The 25,210-nt window shown below is 47.6% G+C and overlaps 2 protein-coding genes across 4 annotated transcripts; both read left to right on the forward strand.

Moving 5' to 3' along the window:
* The first annotated feature begins 34 nt into the window (after positions 1-34).
* Wrap53 (WD repeat containing antisense to TP53) lies at positions 35-17,112 on the forward strand. 2 transcript variants are annotated; one of them, XM_005332820.5, is made up of 10 exons: positions 35-1,414; positions 1,529-1,627; positions 1,854-1,965; positions 14,761-14,849; positions 15,044-15,134; positions 15,242-15,374; positions 16,014-16,222; positions 16,379-16,482; positions 16,625-16,759; positions 16,851-17,112. In XM_005332820.5, the coding sequence occupies exons 1-10, from the start codon at positions 1,011-1,013 to the stop codon at positions 17,095-17,097; spliced, it is 1,623 nt and encodes a 540-aa protein (XP_005332877.1). In that variant the 5' UTR covers positions 35-1,010; the 3' UTR covers positions 17,098-17,112. The 2 variants fall into 2 exon arrangements, with proteins under 2 accessions (XP_005332877.1, XP_040125302.1); XM_040269368.2 differs by having other exon boundaries at positions 16,625-16,754; positions 16,851-16,995.
* Positions 17,113-18,692: 1,580 nt separating this feature from the next.
* Efnb3 (ephrin B3) lies at positions 18,693-24,899 on the forward strand. Of its 2 annotated transcripts, none has more exons than XM_005332821.3 (5): positions 18,693-19,333; positions 21,535-21,827; positions 22,010-22,102; positions 22,214-22,318; positions 22,733-23,691. In XM_005332821.3, the coding sequence occupies exons 1-5, from the start codon at positions 19,212-19,214 to the stop codon at positions 23,140-23,142; spliced, it is 1,023 nt and encodes a 340-aa protein (XP_005332878.1). In that variant the 5' UTR covers positions 18,693-19,211; the 3' UTR covers positions 23,143-23,691. The 2 variants fall into 2 exon arrangements, with proteins under 2 accessions (XP_005332878.1, XP_021587038.1); XM_021731363.3 differs by having other exon boundaries at positions 18,699-19,333; positions 23,558-24,899.
* Positions 24,900-25,210: the final 311 nt, after the last annotated feature.

Raw genomic sequence — 25,210 nt, forward strand, 5'->3', positions numbered from 1 at the left:
CTGCAGGCGGATCGAAGGAGTTGGAGAGGATGCGGAGAGTCAGGATTCGCGTTGTAGCTCCTGACATTTTGGAGCAGGAAAGTAATACAAGCAAGAGTTGTGAGGGCAGAATTGGTAGAAATTTTGCAGGACTCCGCTAATGTGTCAAGTATAAAGGGTGGAAGGAAGAAAACTTGCATTTGCCATTCTCTCGGCCTGGAATACTGAGCTTTCAGAATTAGCTGGATCGTTTCTCGTCATTAGCTAAAATGTCACCTTTTAGGAAGGCTTTCCTTAATATCTCAGTCTACTGTGTTCCCCTGGAGACTTTATATTACACTATCTTGTTTAATTTCCTTCGTAGCCCTTATCACTGAAAAGACCCATTTGTGCATCGACTTTAGGGTAGAGAATTGTTAGCTATCTTATTTACTGCAGTATTCTCCAATGCCTAGTATGGTGCTGTGTAGGAAGTTAAGAGCTTGATAATATTTGTCGAATGAATGAAGAGGTCCTGAGGAATTGGGCGGATGAGATGCAAAACCTGAAGCAAGCGCTCTCTGCAGGCGAGGGCGGGTAGGTGCTTTAAGAATTACCGTGGTGGACGGTTAAGGAGAGCTCAGGCATTCTCGCCCAGACGCAACGTTCAGACTACAACTCCCTGCAGCTATTAGGATTCCTAAGGCTTGATGCGTACGCGAATCCTATCTCTCGGTGGGTCGCCCGCGAAATCTGATCCGGGATTCCGAAGGCCAATCGGAAGCCGGGCCCAAGTCCCGCGAGAACAAGAGGCGCGGAGCGGCCCAGGGTTCTTAGCAGAGTTGTGCCTTTACTATTGATGTCCTTCTGTTCTCGCCGGCCGGGGGTCTTCTGCCTCCCCCACGGAAAAGGAAAGAAGGCACTGGTGGGTTTCCCCACTTCTGATCCCTGAGAACTTTGAAGCAGTTCCGGCAGTCCTGTGCGTCGGGCCGTCCATAGGCAGTAGAGAGTTGCCCGGCTTAGGCCAATGTCTGCCGCGCTTCCTCTGCAGCATGAAGACGTCGGAGGAGCAACTCTTGGCTCCAGACAGCCTTCCTTTAGACCAGGCCCCTGTACCAGCCTGTCCCTCTCCCCACGCTTCTCCGATGGATAAAAATACAGACCCTGAATTTATACCACCGCCACCTGGTGGAGATGATCTGCCCCAGAGGTCCCCAGATCCCGTGGCTGGCTCAGCTTCGACCCAGGAGCTGGGGGAGGAGAACCCAGCATCTCTCTCCACTCCCTTGGAAACCGAGTTTGATACTCCTCATGAGTTGAGTCCTCAAATCAAGAAGCAAGAACTTGATGAAAATGCTAGCTCTCCTGCAGAAAAAATGAGTGTTCCGGAGTTGGGGTCTGAAGAAGCCATGGAAGGCGTGTCTGAGGAAGCTGCTCCAGAGGATGAGGAAGACACGTAAGTGGTAGTTGACTTTGTCATCTAAGGAGAGTGAAAGTGTGTGCTCACTTCTCCAGGTGCATTTCCCCTTTGCTTCAGCGACCCAGGTTTGTTCCTTCATCTTCCTTACAGCACTTGGAACTACAGCTTCTCCCGGATACCTCGGTTTCTCAGTGGTTCCTGGTCTGAGTTTAGCACCCAACCTGAGAACTTCTTGAAAGGCTGTAAGTGGTAAGTAAGGACAATGGGGCAGAGAGATGAAAACACCACACTTGTCTGGGGAAAGGATCCACTAGAGGTGGGCACAAGAGGGGAATCCCTCAGAGTATTTGAGCTTAAAATTTTTCTATGACTTTGTGTCTTACAAGGACTCAGGGGCTTACTTACTACAGAGGTAGACCCTATACTTGGAAGGCATAAGTCTGTCCAGTTTCCTAACTCTTTGCTATATTTCTAGGGCCCCAGATGGTTCCTGCATCTTGACCAATAGTGCTGATAACATCCTGCGGATTTATAACCTGCCCCCAGAGCTGTATAATGAGGGAGAGCAAGTGGAATACACAGAAATGGTAAGGGTAGGATCTAACTCTGTTCCTTTTTGGAGACACTGCACATTTAAACCCTTCATATGGATGAAGAAAGTATAGTCCACAAATTTTCTGTTCACAAATAGTACTTTCCCTCCTCTACGAATTTTCACATGTAGCATTTTTGCCCTGAATTTTGAAGTCATTTTAAGAGATGTATGTGGGTATGGTGGCACACTCCTGTAATTGCAGTGGTTCTGGAGGCTGAGGCAGGAGGATCACAAGTTGAAGGCCAGCTCCAGCAACTTTGTGAGACTCTGTCTCAAAATAAATAAATAGGACTGGATGTGTGACTCAGTGGTAAAGCACTTATGGCTCAATCCCTAGAAACCCCTCCACTAAAGAAAGAGAGAGAGAGGGTATTTGACCCTTCTTTAGTCAGGAATATCTGTTTTCTCTAGAATGTAGTAGATTTCTTGTGACAGTGTTTAATTTATTATAGATATTTATTGAATAACTACTAATATGTTAGTCACTGTAGTGCTGAAATGATAAAAAAATTGAACATGATAGATGAAGAGCTGGTTTTTTTGTGTATGATTTGCAATTGTAAACCAATAAATAAACAAGATCATAACAGATTAAAATAAATGTTCTGGGAGACTGAGATAGGAATTTGAATCAACCTGCGCAGCATAGTGAGACCCTGCCTCTAAAATAAATGCATACATGCATACTCTGAAGGAAGCAAACAGAACCAGGAGAAACCAACTGGAAGATTCCACTTTAGAGACAGTGGTCAGGGAGGGGCTCTCTGAAAAGATATTTGAGCTGCGATCTGAAAAGAATAATGAATCAGTCAGATGAAGAGCCAGGGCAAGAACTTTCCAGGAAGAAGCAAGAGTATTATAAATAGACCCAGAGCTGGGAAAGAGCTTTTTATGTTCATAGAACAGAAAAAAATATCAGTGTGGAGGAAAGTGGGGTGAGTATGCAGAGGTGACTAGAAGCAACGTCATGTGAGGTCTTCTGGGAAGGTCTTTTGGAGTTTGAGAATCAATAGGAAAGTTTTAGAAGAGAGAAGTGAGTGGTTTTAGGGTGAGCAGGAGTGAATCAGGGAGACTCACTAGGATGCACCTAATCCAGGTGAAAGATTATGGTGAGCTGGTGAAACCATGTTAGGAGGGATATAGAGATGTAGATGGATTTGAAGTGTATTTTGTAAAACTTGAAGATTCATTGGATGTGGAGGTACAGAGAAGGAAACATTTAAAGGTGATGTTCAGATTTTTAAGTTATATATATATTTAGTTGTAGATAGACACAATACCTTTATTTTACTTATTTTTATGTGGTGCTGAAGATCAAACCCAGTGCCTCACTCGTGTTAGGCAAACTGAGCTACAACTGCAGCTTTTGATGTTTAGATTTTTGCAGTTGGGTGGTTGGTAGAACACTTTATTCAAAGGAGAAAATAGATCTGAAGATAGAAGTCAAGGGGTATTAAGTATATTAAATGGGAGATGTAATCCTAAGGGGAAAAAATGGGGTCAGGGATTTACTCTAGGAAGTGGTAGAATATTTTTAGATGGCATCTCATGACTTGAGGATGGATTCATTCTCTAGAGAGAGAGTAGGTGAATGAGGAGAAGGCCTACATAGAGCCCTGGGTGCACCAGCATCTGGGCCCAGGTATAGGAGAAGCAATAAAGGTGGAAACAATCATAACTAATGCTGCTGAGAGATGGAGTGAGGTAGACTTAGAGAATGACAAGAGACCAGGTGTAGTGCACACATGTAATCCCAGTGACTCAGGAGGCTGAGGCAGGAACATTGCAAATTGGAGGCCATCCCAGGCAACTAAGTGAGACCCAGTCTCAAAAGGACTCAGGATATAGCTCAGTGGTAAAGTATCCCTAGGTTCATCCTCCAGTACTCCAAAAAAGAAAAAAATGGAGAGACTGACCAGAGGATATTAGTGACCTTGACAAGTGCTTTCAGAGGAGCAATGGAGGCAGAAACTGATTATTGTGATAGAAGGAAAAGAACAGACAATTATTTGGAGTTTTGCTGTGAAAGGGAGCCAAGATATGTGACCAAAGGGATTGTGGGTTAGAGGGTTTATTGGGTGTTTTGTGATGTCAGGAATAACCCAGCAGAGAGAAAGGAATTGATGCTTGTCTTATTCTGTTTTGTGTTGCCACAACAGAATACCTGAGACTGGGTAATTTATAAAGAAAGATTTATTTGTGACAGTCTGGAGTCTGGGAAACCCAGGATCAAGGGATCACATCTGGTGAGTCTTCTGTTGTGTCATAGCCTGGTGGAAGACATCACATGGCAGCATACAAACCCAGGTCCCTCTTCTCTTCTTATGAAGTCACTAATTTCTATCACGGAGGCTCTACCATCATGACCTCCTGTCACCCTGTTTTCCTTCCAAAGACTCCACCTCCAAATACCATCACTGCATGAATTGGGGTTTAAGTTGTGAACTCATGAATTTTTGGCAAACACATTTAAACCATAGCAATGCTGTAGCAGACAGAGGGGATAACAAAGTTTCTGAGTTGTTCAGTGAAGACAGGATTTAGAGCTCAATGGCGATGTTGGCTTAAATACAGTGTCCTTCCTCTTCATAGGAAGAAAGGTAGAGCATTCAAAGGCAGCTGGTTGGTGATTAGAAGATTTGGATATTCCTATCTCTTGGTTTCTCTATTCTCAGTGAAGCATAAAGGGAGGTCTCTAGCTAAAGGAAGAGGGCCTGTGTGGAGAGAGCAGAAGGCATGAAATAATCTGTCTTAGAAAGTAGAAAATCCAAACTACTGAGGAATGTGGTAGTATAGATGCTCCTTGACTGACAAGGGTTACATCCTGATAATCTCTCATACGTTGAAAATATTGTAAGTTGAAAATGCATTTAATACACCTAATGTTACCAAACATCACAGTTTCACACGGTGGATTGTGTTTTTTCACTCGTGATACTGCATGTTTTTGCACCATCATAAAGATAAAAAATCATATTTTGAACCATTGTAAGTTGAAGATGGTTTTACTGTTCTTTTCACAGTGCCTGCCAGAGGTTTGTTGCTGGTTTTTTTTTTTTTTTTTTTTTGATATTGGGGATTGAACCCAGAGGCACTTAACCACTGAGCTACATCCCAACATCCCCAACCCTTTTTTTGTATTTTATTTAGAGACAGGGTCTCACTGAGTTGCTTAGTGCCTCACTAACTTTTTGAGGCTGACTATAAACTTGTCATCTTCTTGCCTCAGTCTCCTGAGCCACTGGGATTGCAGGCAGCTGGCTGTTCCTTTTTTTTTTTTTTAAGTCAGGGTCTTATTATGTTGTCTAGGCTGGCCTTGATCCTCTGGGCTCAAGTAATCCTCTTGATCAGACTGTCAAGTAGCTGGGACTCCAGGTGTGTGCCAACCTCACCTAACTGTTGTCATCCATTAATAAAAGTGAAGCCAGTTAGTGTGGTTGTATATCTTTCCTGACAGATTAAATGATGGTAGTTTCTTTGTAAAGTGAGGATATGGCACCCACCTCACAGTTTTGGAAATTAAAAGAATTAATGATGGATTAATGTAAAGTGCTTTAAAAAGTGCTTAGCATATAGCAATTATTCAGTGAAGCCTAGTAGTCGTTTGTATGTAAGCATGAAAGAGGAGGGCAGTCTGATTGGGGTTTGCCAAGAGAGAAAGACAAGGATATCTCAAGGGTGTCCTCAGGGGTTGGCTTGTCATGGTAAACTAGAAATATGTAAATATGTTTTTGGTGAAGTTGAATAAGCGTCATGGTAGAAATGGCAGAGCCAATTAACTAGATGGGTTGGAGGTGTTGGTTAGAGACTGAAGTTGAGGTATGCTATCTCAGTTATGACAAACCCAGGGCTTGATATAGACCAGGGCAATGACTGTGATTGCTTGGGAAGTGAAGCGTGAGACAGGCCCATGTGTTTGATGGATCCATTTATTCTTATTTGTTCAATGCATCCCCCCACCCACCCCTTATTGGGTATAGAGTTCAGGGCTTCATGCATGCTAGGCAAGCACTCTACCCTGGAGCTACATCCCTTGGTCCTTTTATTTTGAGATGGGGTCTCTCTAAGTTGCATAGGCTGACATTGAACTTGTGATCCTCTTGCTTGCAGAGTAACTGAGATTACAGGCGTGTGCCACTTCCCCTGGTGTGTGTGTGTGTGTGTGTGTGTGTGGTGTTGGGGATTGAAACCAGGGATGCTCTACCATTAAGCTATATCCCCAGTTCTTTTTTAAAGAATTTTTTTTATATATTTTTTATTTTTTTTAGTTGTAGTTTGACACAATACCCCCATTTTATGTGGTGCTGAGGATGGAACCCAGTGCCTCACACATGCTAGGTGAGCACTCTCCATTGAGACACAACCTCAGCCCCATTTTTTTAAAACTTTTTATTTTGAGTAAGGGTCTCATTAAATTGCCTGGGTTGGCTTCAAATTTGCTACTTCCTGCCTCAACCTCTTGAGTAGCTGGGATTATAGACCACCACTATTTCAATGCATTTTTGTTGAGCATATTCTATATACCAGTTCCTGTTTTGGGTGCTGAGAACTAGTCAGACAAAAGTCCCTTTCCTTGTAAAGCTTATATCCTAGTGCAAGAAAGGGTCAGTAACCAAATTATATTGTTATATTGTATGCACATATGGATATATAATAAATCTCATCAATATGTACAACTATAATGCACAATAAAAAAAGGTGGAAAACAACAACAAAAAGAAATGGGCAGAAAATAAATAATGAGGTGCTGGGTGTAGAGGCACATACCTGTGATCCCAAGCAGCTAGGGAGGTTGAGGCAGGAGAGCAACAAGTTCCAGGTCACGCCGGGCAACTTAAGACTGTGTCTCAAAAAAAATTTTTTTTTTAAGAGAGAGAGAATTTTGATATCTATTTTTTAGTTTTCAGTGGACACAACATCTTTGTTTGTATGTGGTGCTGAGGATCGAACCTGGGCTGCACGCATGCCGGGCAAGCACGATACCGCTTGAGCCACATCCCCAGCCCTGTGTCTCAAATTTTTTAAAAAATTTAAAAATGGATGGGGATATAGCTCAGTGGTAGAGTACTCCAGGCTTCGGTCTCCAATACTTCAAAAAGAAAGAAAGAAAAAGGAAATAACAAAGTAAAATATATGTATCTAACAGATGGCATGGAGAGTAAAACAGAGAAGAGGATTAGAAGAGTGAATTGTAACTTTGTTTTCCCTGGTATCAAGGATTTAACTCAGGGGGCTCTTACCCAGTGAGTCATATCCCCAGCCCTTTTTATTTTTTATTTTGAGATAGGGCTTTGCTAAGTTGCTTAGGCCTTGCTAAATTGCTGAGGCTGGCCTTGAATTTGTGATCCTCCTGCTTCAGCCTCCCAAGCTGCTGAATTTACAGGTGTGTGCCACTGTGCCTACCTTTGAAAAGGACTGGATCACTGGGCATGGTGGTACTCTCCTGTAATTCCAGCCACTCAGGAGGCTGAGGCAGGAGGAGTATAAATTTGAGGCCAGTCTGGCGAACTTAGGGAGACCCTGTCTGAAAATAAAATAAAAAACAGGGCTGGGGATATAGCTTAGAGGTAGAGTGTCCCTGGGTTAAATTCCTAATAAACACCTCCCCAACCCCCCCCCAAAAAAAAAAAAAGTTAAAGAAGATCTCACTATAAAGTGACAGCTGAGCAGAGACCTGAAATAAACCAAATTGATACCCATGGGAAGACTGTGTCAGGTAGAGGGGACAGCAAATTAATAGGCTTCTGTGGAAATGGAAATCACCAAGAGTGGTAACAGGAGGATATGTAGGGAGCAAGATGGCAAACCAGGAAGGAAAGTCTCAGGAAATAGGGGTGTATGACAGAAAGTGGATAGCTAGACTAATGGCAAGGACTGTGGAGAAATTGGGGTTGGAACAATGGAAGATTTGGAAGTGACAGTGGGAAGCAAAGAGTTATCCACCCATCTCCTATCCTTGAAGTGTGTTTTTGTTAGAGTCTGTAAACAAGTCAGGATGGCGCCTGGCAAAATGCCAGAGGGAGTGGTTTGTGAAGTAACGCCAGCGAGCCATTAAGTGTGGAGATTCCTTATTGGTTGACTGATGTATCTAGTTTATGCTAACTAAGATAAGCTGTGTGGAATGTATAAATACCGCTCCTGTCCTACAATAAATGGCTCCCACTCCTGCTGTATCAATGTACACAAGTTGCTCGTTTGCTGTAGCCGGACTGCGGCATGCTTTGACAAGGGGATAAACAGTAATGCCATCTCAGCTTGAGGGCCACAGAGGACAGCCAGGGCCAGGCAAATCCAGCAGGGCAAATGGAACATTCTGGGGAGAAGGTGAGAAGTGAAGGAGTTTTTACATCCTTGAGTAAGAATGTCAGAGGCCCTGGCCTAAGGATTTGAGAGGGCTGGGAAGAATGGGATTGGGGGGCTGAGGCTGTGGCTCGGTGGTAGAGCACTTGCCTAGCATGCATGAGGTACTGGGTTCGATCCCTGACACCACATAAAAATAAACAAATAAAATAATGGTATTGTGTCCATCTACAACTAAAAATATATATTAAAAAAAAAAAGTGGGATTGGGACAGATGAGGGTGTATGTTGAGCAATGTACAGATGGAAGTAATTCTAGATGACCCAGTGCTTAAAATTAATGGCAGAAGAAGGTGGATCTTGATGCCTTCCTTAAAGAAGGGGTCCCTGGCTACTGCAGTGGTATATGCCTGTACTCCTGGGGACTTGGGAGGCTGAGGCAGGAGGATCATGAATTCAAGGCCAGCCTCAACAATTTAGTGAGACACTGTCTTGAAGTAAAGAATAAAAAGAGCCAGGTATGGTGGCACACGCCTTTAATCCTAACTGGTAGGGAAAGTAAAACAGGAGGATCACAAGTTTGAGGCCAGTTTCAGCAATTTAGGGAAGCTCTAAGCAACTTAGTGAGACCCTGTCTCAAAATGAAAAAGGAGTGGGGATGTGGCTCAGTGTTAAAGTGCCCCTGGGTTCAATCCCCAGTACAAAAAAAAAAAAAAAGAATAAAAATGATCGGAGGGGCTGGGATTGTGGCTCAGTGGCAAAGCACTTGTGTAGCATGTGTGAGGCACTGGGTTCGATTCTCAGCACCACATATGAATAAATAAAATAAAGGTCGATTAGAATGTAGCTTATTGTGAAAGGCCGTGGGTTCAATCCCCAGTACTGCTAATGAATGGATAAATGAATGAATGAATGAATACATATATATGTAAATACAAAAACAAATTAAAGAATGGTGCCTATTTTGGAGTGGCCTGGTCCTAAATGCTTACCTAATATGCAAGTCATGGATGGGAGGTTTCAGATAATTTGTACAAAGTACTAGAAGCCCTGGTTCCTGGAACAGAAATTGATCATGTCTCAGGGTTAGGGAGTCAGGTTGCAGGCAACCTGAAAGAAATCAGGAGTGGAGAGGTAGTTTCCAGTAGAGATGGTTAGAAGAGACTCTGGAAATGTGGGAGGTTGAGTATTTATTGCACACATGTGTTTTGGAGAAACAGGAATGTTAAGAAAAAGTCATCATTATCTACCACTCTGCAAAACTTAGCCCTTTAAAATTTTCTACATTCTTTCTAAGCTCTGTCCAAGTACTGGAGCCTTTTATGTGGTTGTAATCCTATGGTAAATGGTTTTGTATCCTGCTTTTTTCCTTTGAGCAATCATATCCTGAGTGTTTTTCATGGTAGTCAAGTCTTCACAGTTATTGTGTTTAATGGTGTGTGATATTGCATTGAGTGCTTTTGATAGTTTTTTTTTTACCTCTTCTTCCATTTTGGACATTTGGGTTATTTCCAGAATTTTAATATCATAAATTAGTCTTGAGTAAATATCGTTATATATTTTGAGGGAGGATATTTTCTTTTTGGTGCTGGGAATTGAACTTGGCCTCATGCAGAGGGAGAGTGTTTTCTTTTTCTTTCTTTCTTTTTTTTTTTTGTGGTGCTGAGCATTGAACCCAGGGCCTTGTGCATGTGAGGCAAGCACTCTACCAACTGAGCTATATTCCCAGCCCGGGAGAGTCTTTTCTTAAGGAGAATATTATAGGTAAGAAATACCCTAGCATCAATATACATTTTGTGATTGTGTGTGTGTGTGTGTGTGTGTGTGTGTGTGTGTGTGTGCGCGCGCGCGCACTCACACTCGCATGCTTGACCTCTGAGCCATAGCCACAGCACCTTTTTAAATTTTATTTAGAGGCAGGCTCTTGCTAAGTTGCTGAGGCTGATTTTGACCTTGAGATCTTCCTGTCTCAGCCTCCCAAGCTGCTGGAATTATAGGCATGTGCCACTATACCCAGCAATATACATGTTTTTTTAAATGTCTTGTAATATAGTCAATTTGTTTTCAAAAGCTTTAACTTTTTTATTTGCTGTTAGCAATGTATGGTTGTAAGGACATTTTGGGGTATAATTGACCTTCTACATCTGTGGATTCAACCAACCACAAATCTAGAATATTTAGAAAAGAATAAACATTGCTGTGCTCAACATGTACAGATTTTTTTCCTTGTTATTATTCCCTAAATAACATAGTATAACAGCTATTTACATAGCATTTACATTGTATTGGGTATTATAAGCAGCCTCGAGATGATTTAATGTATATGGGAGGTTTTTTGTAGGTTCAGTGCACATATGCACTATTTTATAGAAGGGACTTGAGCATCTGTGGATTTTGGTACCTAGAGGTTCCTGGCACCAAAGCCCCACAGATACTGAGAGATGGCCAGGCGCAGTGATGCATGCCTATAATCCCGGTCATTTGGGAGGCCAAGGCAGGAGGATTCCAGGTTTGAGGACAGCCTTAGCAATTTAGTGAGACCCTGTCTCAAAATAAAAAATAAAAAGAGCTGAGGATGTAGCTCAGTGGTAAAGTGCCCCTGGGTTCAGTTTCCAGTACCTCCACACACACACTCTTCCTCTTCCCAGCATAGTTCCCCAGTTCTTCTACCTTTTGTATCCTTTCACAGAGCTTTCTTGGATTCTCTTTCTTAACGTTCCAATTCTCTGAGCACTTGCTCTACCCTGTTCCTTTTGCAGGAGGCCTTCACTATACCTCTATCCCTCTCCACAGAGGCTTTGCATTCTCTTTGCCTTCTATCTCTCAGGTTCGGAGTAGGGTGTTCTCATTTCCAAATGCTAAATCCAGGCCATTGCTCTTTTTTTTTGGGGGGGGGAGTGTACCAGAGATTGAACCCAGAGGCATTTACACACTGAGCCACACCTGCAGCCCTTTTTATTTCAAAACAGGGCCTTGGTAAGTTGCTGAGGCTGGCCTCCAACTTGTGATACTCCTGCCTTAGCCTCCTGAGTCACTGGGATTACAGGCATGCCCCACCACATCCAACCAGGCAATTGTTCTTTCCTTTTTGCAAAATCTTTTCCTTTGAGGCATATGCTATCTGATTCTCTCTCACTTATCAAGGACATTAGTCTCTTGGCTTTTGTCCTCAAGTTCTCTGCCATCTTCATATCCTGAGGTATCCAAGCCAGAAGCTAGGGTCTCATCCTTTAATCTTGCTTTTCCTAACCTCCTACATCCAATTAATTATCAAATCTCATTAAGTCCATCTAATCTTTAATCCATCCACTTCTGTCCAATCCACTGACTGCTTTAATTCAAAGTCCTATTATTTTGGGCCTCATGTTGCCGAAACAGTCTCCTGTTTCCATATGCCATAAAAATATTATTTACTAACTGCTGATTATGCACTAGATGTTGAGGAGACTGTGGTGAGCAAGGCAGATGTGATTCCCCACTTCTCAGGGACGATGCAGAGTGAGGAGCACAGAAGGAACGTGGAGCCAGCTCATCCTGAGGGCTTAGGGAAGGCTTCCAGAGGAAGAAACATCTAAGAGCCCTGAGTGATGAGCATTCAATCTGGAGGAATTATGAGGAGATGAAGGAAGAATAGTCCAGACTTGGAGACTAGTATATGTGAAAACCTGCAGGTTGAGAGTGTGGTGAGGTAGTTTCTTTTGGGGCCTGTGAGTCAAAATGGTGGTACATGGAAATTTTAAATGGAGTAAGTAGATAGAGGTGGGTCTGGCATAGAAGCATAGTGATGAACGTCTTTATAAGGGGGTGGACTACAAGGAATCATTCAAACATTTTAAGTAAGAGGATGATACTGCAGAATCCAATTTACATAAGATCTCAGGGGCCTTGCTGGGCTGTGAGTGTGGAGAATGGATGTACAGGTTGGAACATGCGGTACAGAGAGGACCAGAGGACACATGGAGTATTGCAGAAGTGCTGGCAAGAAGGCAGTAGTAGCTCATAATGCGATCTTGGGAGAGGGAACAAAGGGAGAGAACAGATTGAAACCTGGAGGAAGAATTGGCAGATTGGTTGTAGGTTGAGCCAGGAGTGGTCAAGACTGGCACACACATTCCAGACTTGAAAACTGGGTATGAGGCCTAGGAAGACTAGCAGGTGCAGAGCTATGATGGATAAATTGAACTTGAGGTGCCTGTGGGATGTTCAGATAGAATTGTCCACCAGGCAGCTATCTATAGATTCAGAGTGATGGGGTAGAAACTGAAGTCATAGCTAGATGATGTCACCCTGAGGGTCACCAAATAACTGATGAAGACTAGTATCAAGACTATTTAAAGATTTCCTTCAAATCAGTAAGAAAAAGACAACAACTGGGCTGCAGATGTGGATCAAGCGGTAGCGCACTCGCCTGGCATGCGTGTGGCCTGGGTTCGATCCTCAGCACCACATACAAACAAAGATGTTGTATCTGCCGAAAACTAAAAAATAAATATTAAAAAAAAAGACAACAACCTATTAGAAAAATGGGCAAAATTTATGAAAAGATATACCTAAATAGCAAAAAAAGAGAGAGAGAGAAATGTCTAATGGTGCAGTCGTGTATATCTGTAATCCCAGGGACTTAGAGGCAAAGGCAGGAGGATCACAAGTTTGAGGCTAGCCTCAGCAATTTAGTGAGATCCCTCAGCAACTCAGCAACGCTGTCTCAAAAAAAAAAAAAAAAAACGTGTGGCAAAGCTCCCCTTATTTAAATCCTCAGTACAAAAAAAAATCTAATCTCACTTTATAGCAATGATGGAAATGTAAATTTATGGCATAACAAAATACCATTTCACAGCCTTCAAACTGAGAAAATTTGAAAAAAAAAAAAAAACTGGCAATGCCAAGAGGAAAAAGAATACCAGGCAGTTGTTTTTTATTTTTTTATTTATTTTTTTGGTACTGGGGATTAAACCCAGGGGCGCTCAACTACTGAGCCACATGCCCAGCGTGCTTTTATTTATTTACTTATTTATTTATAGATGTTGATGGACCTTTATTTTATTCATTTATTTTTATGCAGTGCTGAGAATCAACCCCAGAGCCTTATACATGCTAGATAAGCGCTCTATTCACTAGCTACAACCCCAGCCCTCCTAGTGCTTTTTTTTTTTTTTTAACTTAGATACTGGGTCTCGCTGAGTTGCTTGGGCCTTGCTAAGTTACTGAGGCTGGCTTTGAACTCATGATCCTCTTGGCTCAGCTTCCCCAGCTGCTGGATACCAGGCATTCTTATATGCTGCTGCTGTATAAGGATGAGCACTTTGGGGAAAAAACTTTGACATTATTTCAACAAGCTGGCAAAATTTATAGTATAAAGGCCAGTAATTTTATTCTTTAGCAGAAAGTAGAGAAACCCTTCCATATGTGTTTTAGAATGTTAAAGCATATGAGTAAAAAAATAGAAAATCTTCAATGACTGCAGCAGGAGAGGATCGATTCAATCTAGGTACATTCAAAAATGGAGTACCATGCAGCAATGCAAATGCATGAATTAGAGGAAAATGTGTCATTTGGTTAATCTCCCCACAATCAGGAATGCATATCATGTTATGCCATTAATATTAAGCTTAAGTGAGCAGTGCAATGGTGCATACCTGTAATCTCAGCAGCTAGGGAAGCTGAGCCAGGAGAAGAGCTAGTTCAAAGCCAGCCTCAGTAGTGGCAAGGTACTAAGCAACTCATTAGACTCTATCTCTAAATAAAATACAAAATAGGGCTGAGGATGTTGCTGAGTGGTTTAGTGCTCCTGAGTTCAATCCCTGGTACTCCCCAAAAATAAATATATTAAACTTAAAATCATGCACTGTAATACTAGGTACTGTTTTTTCCTTATGAGTATATGCCTAAAGAAATACATGAGAATGATATATTCAGGATATGTTTACCTCTGAGGGAAGGAGTTTTAATGTGTTTTTTTCCCCCTCTAAAGCTGGGTGGAGAAATCACAGGATTAAAAAAAAAAACAAAAAACAAAACCAAAAACACTTCATGTTTGAACTGTTTAATTTTTATTTTTCTGTAGTCCTGAGGATCAAACCCAGGACCTTACACATGTGGCACACAGGCAAGTGCTATACCACTGAGCTATATCTCCAGCACTAATAATTTTTTTAAAGGATAGCATGGCAGCTCATAGGTGCCTACCAAATATTTCTATTACTGGTTGATTCTTTGTCTCTGGATTGGAGTATTCAATTTGTTTCTCTCCTTGTAAGTTTTTAAAAGGCACGAATTCGTATGGCTTTGGTGGTCTGATTCTGACATTAGAGGCTGAGTTCAACCTTGGAACGTTGAGATAAAAATTCCTTTTTTGTGTATACTCTATCTGTCTTCTCCTACTTACTTCATGCCAATACATGGTCTCCTTCTCTGCCATAAACCCAATAGAGGCATGAGCCTCTGACTCCCCTGTCAGTAATCTTGGCATTTTCCCGTCTCGGTCTAGGCCCCTGTCCTTCGAATGATGGAGGGTGATACCATATATGATTACTGCTGGTATTCGCTGATGTCTTCAGCCCAACCAGACACCTCCTAGTAAGTGATGTTCTTTGCTCTCCCCCCAGACCCCAGTTTCAAAGGGGCCCTCTACTAAGAGTCAGTGGCTTCCATGAGTATTGGGAGGAGGAAGGCTCATTGTGCTTTTCAAATGGGAGCTGAGAGGGCTGGTCAGTTGGTTTCCTCCCCTTCCTTTGACAGTGCTGGGGCCTCAGTGTCCATGTCTCTCTCAGCGTGGCCAGCAGCAGTCGGGAGAACCCAATTCACATCTGGGATGCATTCACTGGAGAGCTCCGGGCTTCCTTTCGTGCCTACAACCACCTGGTACAGACCTTCCTGCCTAGCCCCAGCACCTGTCTGGGGCCAGCTTTCCTTCCTTGAGGACAGCTGAGCTTTGGCAAGGCCTGTTTTCAGCCTTTTCCTGCCCCCAGGATGAGCTGACGGCAGCCCACTCACTCTGCTTCTCCCCGGATGGCTCCCAACTCTTCTGTGGCTTCAACCGGACCGTTCGAGTCTTCTCCACATCCCGACCTGGCCGAGACTGTGAGGTGCGAGCCACATTTGGTAAGCACCTGGGCCCCCATCCAAGGGAGGAAGAAAGGGAAAGGTATGCTGCCAGCGTCAGGGCCTTGTGGGAGCCAGGAGGCCACTTGTGGGTTTTGCTTTATCCTCACTTTAGTCCTGGGAGGTAAGTGGTGCAGTTACAGAGAAGAAAATAGACTCAGGAAACTTTGCCAAGGTCATCCATCTAGTTCACTCCTGAGCCTATGCTGTTAGCTGTGCACCAAAAGTTTTCTAATCTCTAGAAATTTTTAAATTTTATTTTTGTGTTGCTTGTGATGGAACCCAGAGTCTCATGGGTACCAGGCCAGTGTTCTATCACTGAGCTACATCCCCAGCCCTCTAGAAAATTTGAGACGAAGCCAAATTCATTTCCTGTAGGCCTTTAGCTCTTTGACCCTTCTAGGAAAAATGAGGTTTGAGAAGGAAGAAGGGGGCCTTGGACATTTAGGTCCTTTGGTGTGGGGGAATAGAAGGATCTGGAATACATCAGTTTTTCTATTGCTTGTAACAAACAGAGTGAGGGAGATGTTGAGTCCTAGTATATTGGTGCTGTGGCAGGGGACAGATAGGCTTTTGCTTAGCCTGATAAATGCCATGTTTCTTTGCCCTCTCCCTCACTTTGTGTCTCCTTCCCTTTAGCAAAAAAACAAGGTCAGAGTGGCATCATCTCCTGCATAGCCTTCAGCCCAGCCCAGCCCCTCTATGCCTGTGGCTCCTATGGCCGCTCCCTGGGCCTGTATGCCTGGGATGATGGCTCCCATCTTGCCTTGCTTGGAGGGCATCAAGGGGGCATCACCCACCTCTGCTTTCACCCTGATGGCAACCGCTTCTTCTCAGGAGCCCGCAAGGTAGGAGTCATAACCTGAGAACCCAAGCAGGTGGGTGACAGTATAGCAGGAGTGAGGATGTAGGGCAGGAGTTGGAGAATGCCAAGCATGAGGGAGGAAGGGACATTGTGTGATATTGGGGGACAGACACTCTAGGTTCCTGGTCTATGTCTTTAGGATGCTGAGCTCCTCTGCTGGGACCTCCGGCAGCCTGGTCATCCGCTTTGGTCCTTGAGTCGGGAGGTAACCACCAATCAGCGCATCTACTTTGATCTGGACCCGTAAGTGACTATGGTCCTTTCCTGTGGAAGGCCCTGACCATCCCCAGGGATGCAGAGACCAGCTAAGGGTCCCATCTTCTGAGTGTGAGGGGTTCTTGCCCCAGGAGTGATGCCTGTATGTCAACAAATCTCTCTCCCTCAGGAGCGGCCAGTTCCTAGCAAGTGGCAGCACTAGCGGGGCTGTCTCTGTGTGGAACATCAGTGAGACTGGCAAGGATGGGAGTCCAGAGCCTGTGCTGAGTTTTCTGCCCCAGAAGGACTGCACCAATGGAGTGAGGTCCTCAGTTCACTTCCAGGGATCTCGGGATTGGGGTTGGGGAGGGAGGTGAGTCTCTGAGGTGCTTACAGATCCTGTGTCTCTCCCTCAGCCTACACCCTAGCCTGCCTCTGCTGGCCACTGCCTCTGGTCAGCGTGTGTTTCCGGAGCCCACTGACAGTGGGGATGAAGGGGAACAGGAGCCAGACCTCCCCCTGCTCTCCTTTCGACACGTCCACCTGGAATGTCGGCTTCAGCTCTGGTGGTGTGGGGGTGGCCCAGATCCCAGTATCCCTGATGATCACCAGGATGAGAAGGGACAAGGAGGGACTGAGGGAAGTGGGAGTGAACTTATATAAAAAGATTTTATATGATACTGGAGTCTTTGTATCTGTTTGGGAGGTTGTGACAGAGGTGGGTGCTGGATAGGGTGACTAGTGGGCTTCCTTGTCCAGCAGCCTTGGGGACTGGCATATGAAACCAGGAGTTGAGAGGTTGGTCTAGAAGGGAGCCAATCCAGCCACTGAGCTGTGTGTGAAGTCAAGTGGGTGGGGGTGGGGCCTCATGCCATCAATTGGCTGGTTGCTAGGCAACTTGGTAAACTGAAGGGGGGAAACCTGTTTGAAATCTAACTCTCAAGGTGGGGGCAGCAGGGGTCAGGGTGAGCTGGGCTGAACAGGAGTGGCAGGAGCTCAGTGTCAGACTGTTGGGTGTGACTGTGTGAGACTGTGTAGACGGTGACAGACAAGACACCAGCTCACTTGCACTCTACACTATTTACCATAATCCAGCAGCAGAGGGACCATTACTCTGCTCTGGTGAAGGAGTATTGGAGCATTTGCCTCCACTCCTCTGAACTCCCCCAGGAGGCAGGCAACACAGTAGCCAGAGTCAAGGACACATGAAAGAGTAAAGGTGTGGAAAAATATAGATGTCACGTTCACATCAGTCTTCCCCCTTAGATGCAAGACAAGGTTGAGGGGCTTCATTCGGCAGCTGGTGGTGGTCAAGTTCCATTCCTTAGCTTTCCCTCCTCCCCATAATATACCTTGCCAAATACAGAGAAGGGAGTCTTTGAAGAGGTACTGTCGGCAGGGAAAGTGATGGGGACCTCACAATCAAAGGGAAGAGAAAAGCCTGTGGAGGCTTGAGTAGGAAAGAGAGGAATGTTGCCCCTGCCTGGAGGTGCTGAAAGCCAGGTTCTTTCACCCAAAAAGGCCACACCTCCCTTCCCCCAGGATAATTGGAAACAGCCCTTCCAAAGCAGTGCGGGTTTGGGAATTTAGGTACTCCTGCCCTGTCTCCCACCCACCTAATTTCTCCCCACAACCACCTAACAAGGGCCCACGTTTACTCCCTCATTTCTTGTCTTTCACCTGGAGACCCGGATAACAGTAAAGGATCCTGGAAGCTGTGACAAAAGAATCCCAGGAACGGGGGAGATCAGCATTGGTTTGGTTAGTGGCTTTATTCCAGATCCCCTATATGACCTTGGGCAAGTCATGGGGTCCTTTCCAGAACCTCAGTTTCTTCACCACTACAATGGGATCGGTAGCTCGGCCCCTCCCACTTCACACAGGTAGTCGTGACGATCAACTCAGCCACACTTTGTGAAGTGTCTAGCCATCAAGGTTGTTATTATTATCATTCTCTCCAGGCCTCCCCGGAAAAATCGGTGTTGTTTTGGGATGGAAGAGGAGGAGGCTGCGGGAGTCAAAGGGGTGGGTTCCTCGGGGTGGAGAGGGCGAGAATCTTTCTGGATCCGAGAAAGGAAGATTCCAACCGCTCCGGCGATCGGAGGGCAGGAAGGGGAGACGCGCAGCAACTCAGTCAGAGACCGAGACAGAGAGACAAAGGGGGCGTGAGAGACCGCGCTAGGCAGCGAGGCGGGGCGGCGGGCGAGGCGGCCGCGGCGGGCGGGCGGGAGGTGCGCGAGGTGAGGGAGGTGTGGGGGGCGTGGGCCGCGGGATGCTGCCGCCCGCTCCGCCTGAGCTCCAGCTCCGGTTTTTCCCTCCACCATCCTCTCCCCCTCCCCGCCTCTCCTTTAACTCCCCCCTCCTGGGCTCGGGACTGGTTTCCTCCCTTAGCCCGCTGCCCTCAATCCCGGCGAGGCTGGGGCTCCGGCTCGGCGTCCCCTTCCTCGCTCCTTCGCCCGGCGCCCCATGCCGCCCCCGCCCAGCCCCCGGGTCCCCCGGTCCCCCACTTAGGCCGGCTCACAATTCCCGGGGTGCTGGCGCGTGGGCCCGGGGAGCGTAGGGCGCCTGCAGACGGCCCCTGGAAGAGCTCTTGTGGGGCTGAGCGCTCTGGAACCGGGGCGCGGGCAGAGCAGGAAGCGGGTCCGCGAGGGAGCTGGGGGCATCAGCCACTCACCAGGGTGATCCTCGCTCAACAGCCAGGCAGCCAAGGCAGTCACCCCTGGGGGTGAGCGACTTTGGGGGAGTTGGTGCCCCGCCCCCCAGGCCTTGGCGGGGTCATGGGGGCCCCCCATTCTGGGCCGGGGGGCGTGCGAGTCGGGGCCCTGCTGCTGCTGGGTTTTTTGGGGCTGGTGTCCGGGCTCAGCCTGGAGCCCGTCTACTGGAACTCGGCGAACAAGAGGTGAGCGGCCTGGGCTGGGGAGACCCCAGACCCTATGGACAGGGGGTATGGAATCTTTGGGGACTGGGGACCTGGGTTCCCTGAGCGGGGAGGAGGCTGGAGGGAAGGTGCTGGAGCCCCGATCTGAGGTGATGGGTTACCAGACAGCTGTGATCTCGGGGTCCAGATTCCTGGGTCCCACACAGAGCTGGAGGTGGGTGGTGATGACCATGTGTCAGGAGTTTGGAAACCTCAAAGGGGGCAAAGATAAAAAAGTTTGTGGGCAGCGGGAGGGCAGTGGAGTGGTTATTTGAATCTGTGGGAGACCTATTACATGGGGCGGGCTTGGAGGGAGCCTGGTTAATGTCAGTTCTCAGGAGAGAGCCGCTGAGTAGGGGCTGCTCAGGAGCTGAGGGGAAGGCAGGGGTGGCTCCCTCCCAGAAGAGGCTCAGGGTTGGAAATGGAAGGGAAGGGGGCTTAGTTTGGGGGCTCTGGGAACAGCTTCTCCAAGACTTCTTGACTTGATAGTCTTGTATCCCAACTCTTGCCCACAGCCAGGGAGAGAGGTTTGGTGAACCCTGGCAGAACAGTTTCCCAGCCAGGACCGTATTCCTGCCTTCCTGTCTTGGGGACTTTTTTCTGGAGAAAGCCTTGAGCCTCCTCAAGCCTTCTTGTTTCCTTCTTGCCTCTGTAGTCCTGAGGACTCTGTTGCCCCCTCCCCCTGTCCCTGCTGCAAACTCTTCCATCAGGGCCTCTGTTCCATGCTTGCTTTGCTCTGAAAAGAGGCCAGGGGTCAGATGAAACTTCAAGTCACACAGGGTAGGACAGAACCTTGGGGAGGTCATCTGGTCCCTTGCCTCCAGTGCAGTTCCCCTTCCCACTAGCAAAAGGATTCTGTTTTTTTGAAAATTACTTCCCTGGAGAGGCTGTGGGAGGCCATGGGAGGGTGGTGGGCTTTGGAGCTTATCAAATTCTTGGTCTTAATCCTAGCTCTGCCGCTTTCAACTGTGTGGCCTTGGGCATGTCACTTAACCTTTCTGAGTTTGTATCCTCAGTTCTTACATCTGTTATGAGGGTTAGAGGTAAGGTGTTTGAACATAGTATATGCTTATGAAAGTAGGGCTAGGATTATTGTTCTTCTCTTTTCTTCCTAGCCTTCCTCTCACTTGTGGGTCCTGGTATCCCTTCTTTCTTCCCATATCTCTTTGGGAATAATTTAAGTGTCTTTTCTGTCTTCAAGCTGCCCCACTCTCCAACTTAGGGCTGCAGTTTGAGTATCTAGTGTGGCTTTATCTGAAGGAGTTGAGAAAAGGCAGTATGTCTTGGGGGTCTTTGGAATAGTGGGTGGGAGGGCGTGGGTCATTTGGGAGTCTGGGAAAATACGAGGCAGTAAGTAGTCCCCTGGGATTTAGACCTGAGACCCTGTCTCAGCTATGAAGGTGCAAGGAGGTGCAGGGAGATGCAGTTTATGTTTGTGGTAGACTGGTGGATTCCCCAGCCCACTGGCCCTAGAGATTCAGGGTTAGTTGTGGTTAGAAAAGTCAACTACTTCAACTCCAAAGTGATAGAACATTTTCCCCAGGATGTCTGAGCCCCAGCATGGGTAAAATGAGCAAGGGAATGACCTGAGCCGCTGGACTCCACACCCTCATTCCCATTATCCCCGCTTAGGACCATTGCCAAACCAGATATTTGTCTCCTTCCCCATAACTGGCTAACTTGGGACACTGGTCTGGATTACCTTCCACACCCCTTTCCCCACCCCCACCTTGCCTCCTTTGCCTTGAGATTTGGTGGTGGCCTGGAGAATGGGAGGCTTTGCCCCCATGGTTGACTGCCATGGAATAGTGAAATCACCTGGGAGGGGTGGGCTGTGTGGTTCCAGAGAGGCCAGCTCCTTGGTAACTGGCATCCTGTTGCCATGGCAACGGCGCCGGTGATGGAGCGGGAGATGGCAGTGTGCATGTGGTGAGGGCGGGCTGAAGAGTGCATTTGGGCACACCAAGGGGCAGGAGACCTCTGAGCCTGGCTTCCTGCTGCTTCTGATGTGAGCTCGCAGAGTCCTTGGTGCCTGTGCTCAAAGAACAGACTTTCTGCTCAGACAAAGGCAGGCAGGCAGGAGCTAAGCACTGCTGTCCTGGAGGTTGTGGGTGAGGGAGGGAAAGCTTTGGGGCCACACCCCTGACATCTCATCCTTGCCCACCTTGCCCTCCTCCCCATAGGTTCCAGGCAGAGGGTGGTTATGTGCTCTATCCTCAGATTGGGGACCGGCTAGACCTGCTCTGCCCCCGGGCCAGACCTCCTGGCCCCCACTCCTCTCCTAATTATGAGTTCTACAAGCTGTACCTGGTAGGGGGTGCCCAGGGTCGGCGCTGTGAGGCACCCCCTGCCCCAAACCTTCTTCTCACTTGCGACCGGCCAGATCTGGATCTCCGCTTCACCATCAAGTTCCAGGAATACAGCCCTAACCTCTGGGGCCATGAGTTCCGCTCGCACCATGATTACTACATAATTGGTACTGCTGGGCAGGGGGCAGGGTCAAATGGGGGGTTGTCCCTGGGATGGAGGACTAGTGAGGGAAGGGGACCATGGGAATCAAGAGGGAGAACCCCTGTGCCGTCCTCCCAGGATATGGGAACAGAATTAGAAGGGTTAGATCCTAGAATGTCAACCTCTCCCTCTATTCTTTTCTCCCAGCCACATCAGATGGGACCCGGGAAGGCCTGGAGAGTTTACAGGGAGGTGTGTGCCTAACCAGAGGCATGAAGGTGCTTCTCCGAGTGGGACAAAGTGAGTGTGGCTGTGGGATACCTTCTATGAGCTGGGGAGGTCCAGGCAGTACCATCATGGTCAGGGGCTATTGTCTCAGCACCCCCTCTCTCAGGTCTTCCTTATCTCCAGGTCCCCGAGGAGGGGCTGTTCCCCGAAAACCTGTGTCTGAAATGCCCATGGAGAGAGACCGAGGGGCAGCCCACAGCCTGGAGCCTGGGAAGGAAAGCATGCCAGGTAAGAACCAGGGAACCGGCCCCTGCCCTCTCTGCTCTCAGACCCCCATTCCCCTACCCTTGCCCTCTCTTTCCCTCTCCCTTTTTGGGGGTGGTGATACAGGAAAGAGAAGAGAGGATGGGAGGGTAGGAGGGCAATGGAAGCCAAATGAGGAAAAGACTCAATTAGAACTAATTAGCCAAGTCAGTGCTTCAATCAGTGCTGTCAGAGAAGTGGGGAGGACTACGTGGCAGGAAGCTGCAGAGCTGGACACCTGGATTCTGAGTGGGGTGTGGGGGGAGGGGAGTTAGGGTTCCCAGGGGTCCTGGACACTACTGGGGAAGCCCATGGGGACCCCCAGGGCTGGGTGTCCAGATGTCCAGGTTGCTCCTTCAGCCCCTCCCCCTCTTTCCTCCTTCACCCCTTCCCTGCCAGGTGACCCCACCAGCAATGCAACCTCCCGGGGTGCTGAAGGCCCCCTGCCCCCTCCCAGCATGCCCGCAGTGGCTGGGGCAGCAGGGGGGCTGGCGCTGCTCTTGCTGGGCGTGGCAGGGGCTGGGGGTGCCATGTGTTGGCGGAGACGGCGGGCCAAGCCTTCGGAGAGTCGCCACCCTGGTCCCGGCTCCTTTGGGAGGGGAGGGTCTCTGGGCCTGGGGGCGGGAGGTGGAATGGGACCTCGGGAGGCTGAGCCTGGGGAGCTAGGGATAGCTCTGCGGGGCGGTGGGGCTGCAGATCCCCCCTTTTGTCCCCACTATGAGAAGGTGAGTGGCGACTATGGGCATCCTGTGTACATCGTGCAGGATGGGCCCCCCCAGAGCCCTCCAAACATCTACTACAAGGTATGAGGGCTCCTCCTACCTGGCTCTCCTGAATCCAGCCCTTTTTGGGGGGTGCTCCTTCAGTTTAATTCATGGTTTGAGGGACACCTCTGGCATCTCCTTGGCCCCCTTTGCCCTGCCAGCTCCTTAGCTCCTCCTGGCTATTGCCCTCGTGTCCACTTTTAGGATCCCTTAAGACTTCCACTTACCCCCCTCCTGCCCTTTGGCTTAGCCATGGGCATCCCTCTGTCTCTGAATCCCTGGGGGAGGGGATACAGGCTCAGCCTCCTCTCTGACCACGACCCAGGTGTTCTTGTCTCCCTCATCCACCCAGAGTAGGGGCGGGACGGTCTGTCTTTTGGTTGGCACCTCTTTCTTTCTGCCTCTCACAGTTTTTCTCTTCTCTCTTATCTTTTATTCTTTCTCTCTCTCCTGTCTCTAGGTCTGTTCTGTTCTTCTTCCCTAGCATCCTCCTCCTTACATCTCCCTTTACCCTCTTGGCTTCTTATCCTGTGCCTCTCCCAACTCCTGGGTGGGGGTGTCAAAGCATTTTTCCCCTTAGCTCTTGGCCTCCCTCCTGACCTCTCATTCAACTGCTCCTCTCAGTCCGCCAAAAATGGGGGCCTTACGGGGAAGGCTCTGGCACTCCACCCCAGATCAGGGCATGGGCAGCAGGGCCTCCTTCTCTGCCCTGCCCCAGGCCTCTACATACTTACTCCAGCCATTTGGGGTGGTTGGGTCACGACAGCTACCATGAGAAGAAGTGTCCCGTTTTGTCCAGTGACTGATAGCAAGATATGAACCTGTTGGGACATTGTGGACATGGTCTGATGCTGAATGGGCCACTTGGGACAGGAAGTGACTTGCTCCAGTCAAGAAGTGACCAGGCCTGGACAGAAATGGCCTGGGAAGTGGCAGAAGCAGTGCAGCAGGAACTGGAAGTGCCTTCATCCAGGACAGGAAGTAGCACTTCTGAAATAGGAAGTGGTCTGGCTGGAACTCCAAGTGGCTTAGTCTGGGGGATTGGGGGGTGGGAAGTGGATGGTTCTTACCCTGTGGAGAAAGGGGCAGGAGGAACTTCCTGTTTCAGGAGGAAGCTGGAACTTACTGACTATAAGGGGACAGAGGTGGACTGAGGAGGACTTTCCTAGTATTCAGTGGCACTTCCCAGGATCTCCCTTCCCTTGTGCTCTGTGTGATTTTAGGACAGCTAAGATGACTGCCATCTGCTGTGGCAGGCCTAATTTGTCTTGTTCTTCCCTTTCCATATCCCAATATAATCTCTGTTAATCACAGGACTGCCCCAAGAGCCCATGTGTTCTCCCCCAGTAACTAGATGGCTGTCTTGTTCATCCCATCCTCTCAACACAGCTCCCTTCTTAGTGACCAAAATGGTGGCCTACCTAGACTGGTCTAGTTGACAGTGGTACTTAGCAACAGCTGCTGTTTCCATAGTGACCAGTCTATACCTCTTCCTGCCTTCTAGTGCTCAATTGGCTGTTGCCTCAGTTTCCTCCCAGCTCAGTTTTATTAGATCAAAGCTGCCCTTGGGCACCAAGTTGGCCACCTCAATCACCAGCCAAGATGGTTGCTTTGTTCACCAGAGACCAGATCAATCTCTCTGGTGTTGTAGTTCCCAGCTCCTTCCAGGGAACAGGAAGTTGATATTGCCATGGGGGAGGTGGCGGGGTACAGCCGTCACCTCAATAGTTTTACTGTAAAAAGGGAAATTTGAACAACAAAAACCAAAAAAAGAATAAAAAACTTCAAAAGTTGACAAGAAAGACTGGAGAATGACTGGATGTGAGTCTGGTGATGGCTTTGGAGCTGAGGGTTGGATCACAGGAAACCAAGGGGAATGGGCAGAGAGAAGGTTGGTTGGAGTAGTGAGATAGGTGGTACAGTGCATGGGGAGGGAATGCTGGGCTTAGAGAGAAGTCTGGGGAAGGCAATCACCTCTAATCACCCCCCACCAGGGAGAACCCAAGTGGGAGGGGCTTGCCGGTATAGTCAAATGAGGAAGTATGTGAATATATAGTCATACATGGCAGCTGCCAGTGTCTATCACTAAATCAAAGCACCTGGGTGGCTAGGA

This window comes from Ictidomys tridecemlineatus, chromosome 3, assembly GCF_052094955.1.
Source record: "Ictidomys tridecemlineatus isolate mIctTri1 chromosome 3, mIctTri1.hap1, whole genome shotgun sequence".
Taxonomy (NCBI): domain Eukaryota; kingdom Metazoa; phylum Chordata; class Mammalia; order Rodentia; family Sciuridae; genus Ictidomys; species Ictidomys tridecemlineatus.